General features: G+C 35.0%; 2 protein-coding genes across 2 annotated transcripts in view; one reads left to right on the forward strand and one right to left on the reverse strand.

Annotated features, from left to right (window-relative positions):
- LOC127977377 (coiled-coil domain-containing protein 3) overlaps positions 1–13,773 on the forward strand; it is a 74,712-nt gene that overhangs the window by 23,552 nt on the left and 37,387 nt on the right. The window lies entirely within an intron of this gene.
- The window catches only part of LOC127977341 (calcium/calmodulin-dependent protein kinase type 1D-like), a 56,401-nt gene that overhangs the window by 16,913 nt on the left and 25,715 nt on the right, over positions 1–13,773 (reverse strand). The window contains exon 2 of the mRNA XM_052582217.1: positions 4,860–4,991. Within this exon, the coding sequence (XP_052438177.1) occupies positions 4,860–4,991 (132 nt within the window). The remainder of the gene's footprint in view (positions 1–4,859; positions 4,992–13,773) is intronic.

The raw sequence follows: 13,773 nt of genomic DNA on the forward strand, positions 1-13,773 counted from the left end.
TGTGTGTGTGTGTGTATATATATATATATATATATATATATATATATATATATATATATATACACTGTATATCTCTCTGTGTGTGTAAAGAGAGAGAAAGGGAGAGAGAGCTGTAAGGGAGACAATTTTGTATTAAATTATTAAATCTCCCAAATTACAATTTTAAATAAATGCGCTTAATTTAAGAGAGTGGAACAATCTGTATCTTCTCATAAGAATATGAATACTTCAGTGGCACACATTTCCATAACCCCATAAAATTTACACTAAACACTGCCATGTTTTATGCTTTGAAGTTGCATGCACTAGCCTGTATGCTCTTATAATTGAATTTGATAGTCAATACACACATATATAAATATTTGCACACGCATTTCAGTCTAAGGTTAATAACAGTTGAATTTAATTTACATTTGTATGCATATACAATATAATGTCATATGCCAGAACAAATGAATAAATGTCTTTTGAAGATTCTAAAGCATTTAGATGCACGGCTAGTCTGATTGTTGTCATCTGTTGGATGCTGTTAGGGAGCTTGCTTTAAAAAGCGACTTTTTCATCTCTGTCATATCAACTGTTTTTCTTCTCCACTCCTTCCCCCTCTCCATCCCTGCAGTTAACATCGCTCTCTCCTCTTGTCATGGTAACACAGTCACGGCGGCTGTGTGTATACACATTAGTGTTGCATTTTAAGTGAATTCTGATCAGCGAGTCCAACTGGCACATGATAACAGGCCAGGCAATGACGCAAGTGAGCGGACAATAACAAGACTCACGCGCGCACACACACACGCTCATAATGGACATCGATGAGTGCAGATAATACACCCCCCCCCACCTCAGTTTCCTATAATTAACTTTCTTTGTTCATCCATATTATGTTCAGAAAAGGTTGATTCTCTCAGGTAAGGGGCAATCATCTCAGAAACAGCCCTTTCATTGGTGCTCACCGCTATCTGAGCCTGGATAAAATAGAAAAAGGTTTTGGTTTGGTGAAACACAGAATAAAAGCCAGCCTGCAGCCAGCCGCGTTTTGTCAGAATGCTCCTTGTATTGTAGTTTAATATTTAAAAGAGCTACTGAGGTATAGATGAATCTGAGAACAAGTGATTCATTTAGTGGGTTCATTGAGTGGTTTCATATCGATTCACGATTCAATGAACTGGGAGTCACCTCTGATGCAGCAGATTATAACATTATCTTTGGAAACAGCTAAATAAACAAAGACTTGCCCTGTTTTTTTTCTTAAACAAAACCTGTAGTTCGAGTCACCCTCTGACATATTGATTTTTCAAAACTGATAATGAAAAACCCATCTGCTAGAGGATTACAAAGCCATTCACTGGTTAATATCCCTCTCATGCGTTTGTTTCTTCTTCCCTCTGTTTCTCTCTCTTTCTCCTTCAGCAGTGAGTGGGCAGAAGCTGTAGCACGACTCATTCGCTGCCTCTGAAACCATCTTCTCTTTTGATTCAAGAGGAAAAAGCACTAAGGAATAGGGGTGAAAGCAGAAAGAGGAACAAAAAACACTCTCTATTCCATTATTACACTATAAAACACTACTGAGTGTCAATAAAAAGAAATCATTTAACAATACAAAAGGTAGAATCACTAGCTATTTAATTAAGTCTCGCTTTCTTTTGTGCCAGGTGCTTTTAAGTGATTCACATTCCAGCTCACTTCAGATGCGTTCACATTATCTGATGTGGAGTGAGACTCATTCTCATTGAAGTATATACACAAATGAGATCTTTTTGAAAAGGGAGAGTTCACCCAAAAATGAACATTCTGTTATCATTTATTCACCCTTCACTTGCCTGTCAAAAATACCCAGGAGAATATATTCTGTCCTCAGATTTATCAAGATAGCAAAGTCTCTGAGAAATTGTGCACTTGTACTGTTCCAATATTTCAAGTGTATTTTTTTTTTAACTGTACTTGTTTCTTGTTTCTAAACACACTTTTAAAAAGTGCACTTTGTAAAAATGTCATACATTTTTTTAAGTACATTTAAAAATTATTATGTTTTAAAAATGCGGTGTTGACTAACAACTACTCCTGAAAAGTACTTGACAATGATTTTAACTGTAGTGTTATTCGATATTACTTTTAGAGTTAATATATTTTAAATGTACTAAATTGCAACTTCATCATTACATATTTAAATGCATGACAAAGTTTCAACAGAAACAACATTAAAGTGTATTTTAAATACATCCTTATCATTACATTCAGCTGTATAGTATAAACATAATTTGAACATCTGAAGATGCACTTAAGTGCTAATCAAGTGGGTCAAAATGCAATCTAAAGTTTAGCTAATTGGAATTATTGTAAATTTATACTACATTCAATTTTCTTTTAATTGCAATTAAGTGTCTGAAAACATTACAATGAGTTTGCACTTAAATATATTCTAAAGTATATTTAAGTTCTCTTAATAAAAGTATGCTAAAGTGTACTGGTGTGCAGTGTAATGTATGCGCTAATGAAATACATTTTAGGAGAAACCTCTAAGACAAAGCTGATATTTAAACAAAACAAGTGACAAAAGCTATCTCTTCCACGTCAGTCTTAGTTTTTGACTAGGTATGCTGTGTTGTGTAGCCACTCCCACCATATAATCTTATTGGTCCTTAATCCTACTATTGCTTGATTGACTGTGACGATTGCTATTACGCAGCATTTACAATTTCAGTGCGGACTGAAACGTTTATGACTGGAAACTTAGCGTCATGCCTGATTAGAACTCAATTATGTTTCATGAGCTATGAAAGAGCAGATTTGGAGGAATAACATTTTCCCTCTGGGTTAGTGAGTCCCACGTCTGGATAAATTGAATTGACTTAAGTATTTAAACATAACATTAGTTAATCAGGCAACATAACTCTGAGGCATGCCGTGAGTGTACGTCAGCAATTCTCTGCTTTCGTGAAGATTAAACTTTAACCTATGAGGGCATCTCATTATATCATTTGTAGATGCAAAGAAAATATCTTCCACACGTTCTCAAATACATATGCAGGCAAGAAAAACAGACAATGAAGGAATGAACACTCTCAGATTGTTCGGTGGATCTAATTACAGGCCTATGGCATCACCCAGGAGACGGCAGACAAGCTGTCAATCATTGGGTTGCTATGATATTTGATGAGGGAGACTGAGACGAGAAGGACAAAACTGTGCGTCCAATCTCCAGAGTATGATCGCCATGACAAAAGAAGCTCATGTCAGAATCAGAGGCAGTCTTTTCTGACGAGTCTCAGGGGAAACACCCGTCACACACCATATGTCACACACACCGAACACCTGCTTACATTTCCACCGACGGTGGGAAAATACCTGAGAAACATGGTAAACTTGTTACATTAACATCTGTGAAGTAATAAAATTAGGAAATAAAGAGAACATTAATTGCATAGACACCAAACATTTGGATATACTTCATTTTTAATATATTTGTATTATGTAATGTATGTCATGCACTAATTTAGTTTATATTACAATTTTCTTTTTGACTGGATTAAAAAAAAGACTTAAAGAGCAGGTCATATGGTATTTTAAAGTGTCCTAATATTGTGTTGGAGTCCCCTACAAAAGGTTTAAATGCATCTAAGGTCAGAAAAGATTGTATTTTCCTCAGAACATAAATTTTATATTAGTCACATGCCAATAATTCCAGAATGATTTGTTCCTAGCAAGTTCTGAGCAAACCCCTCCCTTCCACAAGCCTACTCTTCTCTGATTGGTCAGCTGGCCAAGCCTGTTGTGATTGGCGCAGAGAGGAGTCCTTGAGCCACTTGAACACAGCGTCTTCTCAACATGATGTAAACACACTAACTAGCGGAAGTGTTTGTGTGCAGTTCAGACTCTGTTTTTATTTCGCGAGGAGGCGGGGATTATGCATGTGTGTTACTCAGTGACGTATACCGGTAACAGGAATAAGATAACATAAAATATAACGACTCCTTAAGGTGACTCTGAGCCGACTCTCTGTTTTGAGAGACAATATCTTTATTTATCATGCACTTTTTTGATTAACAACTTTCAAGACTGTTTTCATTTGAGAATAGCTATGTTATAGACTACAACAAAGATATTTTTCAAAAACCCATATGACCTGCTTTTTAAACACATAATTTGAAGAAACGTTATAAATGTTTTTACTGTCACTTTTGATCAAGTAAATGCATCCTTGCATTTACTTAATTTATTTATTTTCAGTATTAATTTGTAATAAAAAAAACTGTTAAACATAAGTGTGTGATTAGACTAAAACTGGCTGAAATTAGATTTTTTTTTTCCTTTCCTTTTTTTCTTCATAAAATTGGATTTATTCCAAATATGATCAAAATATACAGTAGATCCATTTGATTTATCCTTGCTGAATAAAATAAATAAATAATTAATAAATAAATCAATCTTTCAAAGGCAGTGTGATTGGACTAAAATTACTTAAAATTACAGAATATTTGACAAAATTGGATTCATAGCAAAAATCATATCTGCTCTACTCATGTTTATTGCTGCACATACTATATTTTAAAACTAATAGGAAGCAAACAGTATACATTCTGTGTTTAGTATGCAGTAAGCATGCACTTAAATTATAAATTCGAAACACAGTCAAAGCCTCTGTTCAAACTCATGGATACGGTTCGCACGGAAGAGAGAACATCTGCGGGAGCTTCCCTGCTGTAATTGGACAAGGGCACCAGAGTTACCACGGTAACTGGAGGTCAAACCACAGGCAAACAAGCTCCTATCAACTTGCAGACTGAGGGAATGAAGAGTGTGGAAGAGACGGGTGATGCTGTTGCCATGGGTACAGGTGTGATACGGGAGATGGAACTCACTTGCGTAGAACGGCAATCTCATTCTCGATGCTGCTCTCCTTCCCCTTCAGCGCTTTTTTAGGGATGCACTTCACAGCGAACATCTTTCCTGTGGACCTCTCCTCTGCCAGGACCACTTCTGAAAATGCACCCCTTTAAAAGAGAAAGAAAAGAAAGTTTATGGCGCTTGAGTTTTGATTGCAGAGCTGGGAAATATAGACAGTGTTAGTTGGATGCTACAAGTTAATGCATGTAGAAGAACAGAAGCAATTGAATGAGGAAAAATCTTGAAACTCTTTATTAAGAATTTGCTTAAATAGTGTTTCAATTCAGCAATACAATTTGACAACAAAATCATAAATGTAGCTTCTTTAGCTCAAATTTCATTAAAACAAACCTGTTTGCACCTGAACATTATACTGAAAAAACTCAAACAAATCTGCCTTTTTAATATAAAGGTGGGAGTGAGAGGTATTGACCGCTGTGATTTTTCCCGAGTGGTTCATCTTCTTCCCTTACACTGTCACTAATAGAGCTTGTCTGGCTAACACACCCGGAGCTTGAATCCTGTGAATACTGAGAATGTGATCAGTATAAGGTTAGGTTACGAACCTTTACTTTTTCATTTTAAGTTGAGTTCAGCTGAATTAGTTAAGTAATGATCAGCTCTGTGTGTGTGTGTGTGTGTTTAGAGGGGTGGCCTGAAATTTGAGAAAACCCATTTGCTGATGATGTCCCTTAGAAAATCTCCATCTCATCTGCCATCTGCCAGCACACACGTAAAAGCTTTTAAAGCACTGAGCAAAGAATTAGGGAATATTTGCTGAGCAATCTCACACTGTTGCTGCTGCTGCTGTATACACCTGACACACACTTCAGCAGGACAGGACATGTGGCCAGAAGCTTCCTGTTATCAAGTCACACACGCAATGTTTTTGTTGCTCCGTAAAGCCTATCTTTCATGTTTCTGATATCTTCTATCATTTTAGTTCTTGTGTGAATCTTACAAAGTTGATGAAGAAAACAAATGTGATCTTAATACATATTTCATCCCAAAATCAAAAGGGAAAATTAAGAAAAAATATTTTATAATTATATATACATATAAACATATCTTAATATATATTTCATGTATTTAAAAAAAAGTATAATTGGATATTATAAAACAAGATATGTATTATCAATATATTAATAACATATTAATATATATATATATATATATATATATATATATATATATATATATATATATATATATATATATAGACATATATATATATATATATATATATATATATATATATATATATATATATATATATATAGACATATATATATATATATATATATATATATATATATATATATATATATATATATATGTTATTCATATATTCATTCATATATATATATATATGAATGATATATTCATTCATATATATTCATTCATATATATATATAGACGTCGCCTGCGTTTGCACCGTGCGATCCGATGAAGCCCCTTAAGTGAGACACAGTAAACTGAAATACTGCAAAATAATAACAATATTATGAGAGACGGAATAACGTTATAACATTTCGTTTCGTCTCGTTTTGGTCAACGAAAATGAAGAGACATTTTAGCATAGATTTTATTTTGTAAACCACATTTAGTCTCGTTTTCATTTGTCAACAATATTGCATTATACATTTAATTATAGTCATCGTCACATTACCAGCATTTACATTGCGTCTTATATTCGTCACGTGATAAAGGTTTGTTGATGACGATATTTAGTCATAATTTTCGTTGACGAAAGCAACACTATCCATAACACACCCCTCTGCCAAATGAATCCCTGATTAAGTATTATATTTTCTCAGCTCTGTTCAATGCAACATGAACATGAGTCATAAGACATATTCAGGCTGGACTGCTAACAACAAGCATGCAACACCAGAGCCAAAATCAACTCCTCTAAGCTCCCCAGCAACCGTCACCTCTGTACTGCATTTTACAAAGCAAGGAAAGAGGTAGAACTAAGCTAAAGGGAGAAAATGATGAGGACAACATACTGTGATTGTACTGATATTTGCTAGGCAGTCAAAAAGCACCCTCCTCCAAGTCTAAAATATTTAGGTCTCTAGATATGGTTTAGGTCAGGCCTAATTTGATTCTTAAACCTGGAGGTCCTGAAAAACCAATATATCAATTAACTGGCACCAACAAGTAACAGAAGTGGTCATTTTTAACTATTATCAGTAACTATTATCAGTTAAATATAAAGCCTTGATAATATATCTCCATGAATTTAATGAAATACTGTATAAAATGCATGCATTTAAATTAAGTAATTGTGTCTATATTTTATTTGCTGTGTAATATAAACTCTTTTTCATTTTAGTTTCACTGATATAGTTATTCAGCAATATTTAATTTGCTGTCAAAACAATTGTAAAACAGAGTCATTTTAGTATCTTTGATATTAAAATTATAGTATTCTTTTATATTTTACATTTGTTTTTATTTTTAATATCATTTAAAGGTGTAATAATTTTGTTGTGTTTTTGTCATTTTTATTAGTTTTTTAACCAAAAAGTTTTTTAATGATTTTAATTTTATTTTTGTTTTAGGTTTATATATATGCATAAATACACTGCTGTAAAACTGCATTATATCACCCATCACCCACCTTCGCTTTGTAAATATTGGTGTCTTCCACCAATTATGAGTTTATTCAAATTCCTAACACAATTGTTATTGTGCTGCATAGCACCATAAATGAAACGGTCATTAAAATGCCACATCTCAAATCTAATAAAAATGTAAAATTGAAATAGAGATAGAGACAGAAAGCCAGGGAGGAAGGGAGGGGTGAAACGACCGGGAACACGGCACGTAGCAGGAGAGCAAGCCGTGCTGAATGAATGGTGAAGAGAAAATGTGAATGAAGCCGCCAACACGCATCGCCAATGCAGCCTAACCAGCAGCAATACACACACACTCCATAAATGACATTAATTTCATGCCACAGGTGAGAGAGCTACACAGGGTAGATTTATATGACATGTGAGAGTTCTACCTGTCAGATGTAATCAAGCGTGTGTTTTTTTATATAAACATATAAAATACTGGGCATATCATTTCTGTGCAGATGCAGATTGAAACCCCCAGCTGCGCTTGTGATGTAACGTCTTTGTGAGAGAGAGGCCGGAAAACAAGTGAGCAGTAAAATGAGTTTGTGTGTTTCTAAATGTGCTTCAATTTGTGCTTCTAAAGTGAGGGCTACGGCCCAGCTTGTGCCGAATGACTGAAGTATTGTGTGATTTGTGTGGAAATAATGCTGTGGAGTTTCCTAGAGCTATTTGCGTATGAATGTGTGAGTTAGACTGCTGCTAAGGAAACTGTATGTCAATATGTATTGACGAGTGCTCATACGGGAGGGAACAGAGCCGCAGTGATTGTCAGTCAATGACTCATGCACGCGCAAACGTCGCACATCCTCGCTGGAAGGGTTTCTGTGCCGCTGCATTCTCCTCTAGGGAACAGATGACAAATTATACACATAACATCCACTTATGACTGCCTAAACTGGAGAGAGAAATAGACAGACAATGAGAACTTGTTTAAAGAGAACAGGATTGAGTTACGATTAACACGGCCTCAATGAATGATAATTACACTATGCATCAGAAAAAAAATTATGAAATCATGTTAAAACATCAAGCTTAAGTGAAAAGCTCAGCTGAGAGATATATAATAAAAAAATGGGAATTGATTTATTGATAATAATAAGAATTGTTTTTTTGAGTACCAAATCAGCATGCTAGAATCATTTCTGGAGCATGCACAGTGTATACTACATTGATAGTATGCTATCTGAATACAGTCGACAAAAAGATTGATTATAATAAACCAAACATAAAAAACATTTTTTTTTTTTTTTTTAAATGTACAAATGTTTTTTTTGGGTTTTTTTTTTTTTAAATATTTCCTCAAAGAACTCAATGTGGAAATGAGCTTACCATTTTAAGTAGTATAATCATAATATGCAGTAAAATCTTGATTTAAGATACACGTAATAAATGACTTTAAATGACTTCCTCCTGACTGCAAAATATTTTCCATTTCAGCAAGTTCCCAGTCACTCATTAACCTGATGTCGATAAATGTTGCAGTGAATGGGGAATTTGGGTATTCATGCGTCTTAGACACTTCCCTTTGTCTGACCCTTCAGTCCAAATCAGTTTTGTTACGGCACTCTAAAGAAGAGCACATGGAGAGACCGATGATGTAATCAACTACACAAGTGAGCATATAAAGCCTTAGAAATCAGAAACTGAGGGCATAAAACAGTCTTCATTCTGCAGGGACTACATTATTTAGCAAATTCAAAAAACTACTTTGCAAATCACCATTGGAGATACAATGGCTTATTTCAATTCTTTTCTGCTTTAATTCCATTTGATGTTGAAGGAATCACTCCCACTGCCAAAGTATGTTAAAGCAAGAGCAGAAATCCAGTGCAATTGATTGCCCAAGCCTCAATCTCTTGTTTAGAGATGTCCGATTTCCCATTAAAACAGAGTTGCACCACACAACTTTGAATTAAGCAGAGGTTGTTTGTGCACAGCATCCTGTGAGTGTTCTACTGCCACATCTATACACTGGCTCCATAAAATCACCAGCTGCATGCCGCCATGAAAATACTGAAGAACATGATTACAGTATGTGTCTCTCCCTCCCTGAGTGTGTGTGGGTTTGTGTTAAACTATAAGCCCAAGGCTTGGTTTGGACGTGGTTCCAAAGTCTCACAAAACCAGACAGAAAGATAATGCTCCGCTTACATAAAAAAAAAAAAAGTTACATTCCTACTAGATTAGGCACACTTGCTGAGATAATCTCAGCACAGATCCAAACCACTTCCTCTTTTCTATCTAACCCACACTCAGATTAACAGATCAGCAGCTGAACCTGACAGAAACAATTTACTTCAAGTTTTTTTTCATTAAGTAGACAGAAGAGAGGAGGAAATGGGAAAGCCACTGTGTAGTATACACTATGGTGGTAGCAATAATGGCATTTTAAATGATTCCTATTAGCCTTATTTGGCCAATATTCGAAGCAGATAAAATCAGGGTTTCTTTCATTTAAAATATAAAAATGTGTATCGTTTTCAGTGTCATGATAGTATTAAACTGTCATGTCACCAACAATAAAAAAAAAAAAAAAAAAAAAAAAATATATATATATATATATATATATATATATATATATATAAAGTAATTTTTTTACTGCCTATATATATATATATATATATATATATATATATATATATATATATATATATATATACATACATTATCCTGGCTACTATTAAAAAAAATAGAATGTAAAATGTAAATACAATTAAATAATAAATATTTTATATTGTTTCACAAAAACAAACGTGTGTGTGTGTGTGTAGTAAATGTATACTCTGCATTAAACCCTATCTAGTGTGTTCTATTTTATAGAGTTAATATTTATGTACAATATAGAATTAGTCTCTTCTATGTGTAGTGTAGAACCCTTTAGTATACATTTCAGCCTCTGTATGCATTACTACAAGTATGCAATTAGAGTCTAGGTCAAAATATGTATAACTAAATATGTAGTTCTATGTATAAATAAGTATGTAGTAAAACAGTGACTATGTTTACAAGCTGTTAAAATTCGGGTTATGGTCGGGTTAAGGTCATTATTCGGGTTTCTGAAACGTTCGGGATAACCCGTTTACATGCGTGAGCAGAGAGAGTTACTCCTGAATGCATGGAATCTGTAATCAGTCGCCAATATCCCGATGTAAACGGCGACGCACGGTTAGCGTCTGGACGTAAGACGCAATATGCGTCATTTCCGATTCTTCTTCCTGTATCCAAAGACTCAAAAGACCAAGATTCCTTGCGAATAGAACATGCGCAGAACACACATTTTGATGGGGATATGCCGAAACACGTTAACAAGACCAAATATTCGGGTTAGAAAAGGGGTACCCCAGATATAATATCCCGGTTTTTAAAAAATATGAGCATATCCGGGTTTTTGCCGGTGTTTACATGGCCGTGCGAGACCGGGTTATTGCTAATATCCCGGTTTTGAACGGGTTATTGGCTGCATGTAAACGTAGTCTGTGTGGTGCCGAATTCTCACACTAGATACCAAATAAACAAATACACCCAGGGAAGATCTAATTTAAAACAACATAACCTGCAGGAAAATGCTGTGTTGAGGGTACAGAAGCTACATCTTGAGACCTGAGACCTTTAAATCATTTAACCCAACAATTCATCAACCAAAACCTGAAACTGACATGGACACATTAGGACAAACAGTACCCATAATTTCACTTCTGTATGTAGTGTAGTACTCTGTACATTTCATACTATGTACTACTACATAATTGCATTTTCACAAATATTCACTGCAAGAAGCATCTACTATAGTACTATATACATGTACTTAAATACATATTACCAGAGAGTATCAGTTTCTGAGTCCACAGTGACAAGGTGATGAAAGGGTTAATTCCCCTAATTAGAATCCAGATAGAAGATCATGTGGATTAGTGAATGGATTAGTGCACATTCAATTTCCCCCATGTACTTCCTGTATAGAAGATGAAAAATTGTAGCTGTGCCTAAGATCACATGACAGGTAGTAAATATTGAATATAGAGTTTAATCAGAGTCCTTCTGCGCAAAAGGTTATGCTGACGCAGGAGCTGTGAAGATTTAGAGTCATTGATCATGTGAGTGTGTACAAGCACACATACACGTGCTAGATGATTAGATGAACGTTTACATCAGCCCCCAAGACACGCATGCACACCCATCATAAATTCAATAGTGCTGTTGCCACGGCAGCAATTACAGTCTAGGTTGGAATATGTAGTAAAAACTATTACACATACCGTGTGGTGCTGAATTCCCACATTAGATGCCAAATAAACAAACCCAGGGAAGATCTAATTTAAAACAACATAACCTGCAGGAAAATTCTGTGAATGAGGGCACAGAAAATGTTTTAGCTTGAGACCATTTAAAGGAACAGTTCACCCAAAAATGAAAATGACCTCATAATGTACTCACCCTTAGGCCATCTAGATGAGTTTGTTTCTTCATAGGAACAGATTTGAAGAAATTTAGCATTACGTCACTTGCTCATCAATGGATCCTCTGCAGTGAATGGGTACCGTCAGAATACGAATGCAAACAGCTGATAAAAAAATCACAATAATCCACAAGTAATCCACACAACTCTCTCCTGATTCAGACAACATTACTTTCACTGAATAAAACAATATTTTAGATAGAGGACTCATTTGAAGTTAAAAACATCTTGATGGATTTGTTTCTTACAGACATGCAGTATTTTTCTTCACAAGATGTTATTTGATCAACTGGATTACATTATTGTGATATTTTTATCAGCTGTTTGGAGTCTCATTCTCACGGCACCTATTCACTGCAGGGGATCCATTGGTGAGCAAGTGATGTAAAGCAATTTTATTTTTAAATGGGTTCCATTGAAGAAACAAAGTCCTCTATATCTTGGATGGCCTGAGGGTAAGTACATTTTCAGCAGAGTTTCATTTTTGGGTGAACTATTCCTTTAAGATGTCTAACCCAACAATTCATCAACAAACCCCCGAAACTAACACACACACACAAAGGCATGCAGAACTCATAATTTATTACCTTCCGACAATTAATCATTGCAATTGGTTTCTTTGCCTGCAGCGATCAATAGTATGCACTGCAAAAATAAATGAACTGTTGGAAGCGTCAACAGCTTTGATGTATGTGTGCAACATTTCAACAACTGATCTGTTCACATTTAGATATCCGTGAACATGTATCTGTAGTTGACATTAATTAGTTGTTCTGAATCTGATATCTACAGAAAACATGCTTTTGGAATGTTTCGAAAACATTTCAAATATTCCAAAATATTTTGAATGTTCGGATCAGATCAAAGTACCCTGCACGCTTGTTGCTAGGAAACCTTGCAACTGTAGTGAGATGCTTTATTGATCTTACTGTCCGAAATAATGTATCACCCTTCCTTTAGTAATGGCTGGGGATTTGACATCCATCATAGCTAAAGAAAACGAGCCATGCAGTGTTTAATGTGAAAGCCTTTCTGCATACTGTATTTCATTCTCCCAGGGAAACCATTGCATATCATTTCTTGATTTAATCACAGTGAGTGCATAGAAATATGAGACTAAAAGCTCTGATCCAGAACCTTGTGTGCTGCCATGCTGGTTACTGCTTACATAAGAAGCTGCCTTCTTAGGCAGCATCCTAAAACTGTGGTAAACATCTTAAAGGATTTATTTCTACTCAATGTAACCCTTAAGAATGACTTTTGGTGGTGTAACCTAAAAAGTTAAGTAAGAGGAAGTAAAAGTAAGATTTTTTAAAAATGTTTTTGAAAGTCAGTTTTGCTCACCAAGACAATTTATTTGAAAAAAAATGCAGTAAAAAAAGTAATACAGTAAAATATTCTGTGTCAATCTTGAAAACCTAAAAGGGGTCATATGATTCGATTTCAATTTTTCCTTTCTCTTTGGAGTTTTACAAGCTCTTTGTGCATGAAGAAGATCTGTGAAGTTGCAAAGACTAAAGTCTAAAATCCAAAGAGATATTGTTTATCAAAGTTAAGACTCCTGCCATTCCCCCCTAAAACGACTCATTCAAACACGCCCCCACATGTCTACATCAGTATGTAGAAATATTTGTATAATGCCGCCCAGATGTTCACGCAAATAAAAAAGGCGTGATTTCAGTAACCTCAGTTAGTGTTGAAGCAGCCATGTCAGAGAGATGTTGTGTGTATCTAGGCGAAAGCAAAAGCACTTTATTTGGCCTTCCAAAAGTAGATGCATTTAGGAATGTTTAAGATTACTTA

The sequence above is a fragment of the Carassius gibelio genome, chromosome A4 (assembly GCF_023724105.1).
Source record: "Carassius gibelio isolate Cgi1373 ecotype wild population from Czech Republic chromosome A4, carGib1.2-hapl.c, whole genome shotgun sequence".
NCBI lineage: Eukaryota > Metazoa > Chordata > Actinopteri > Cypriniformes > Cyprinidae > Carassius > Carassius gibelio.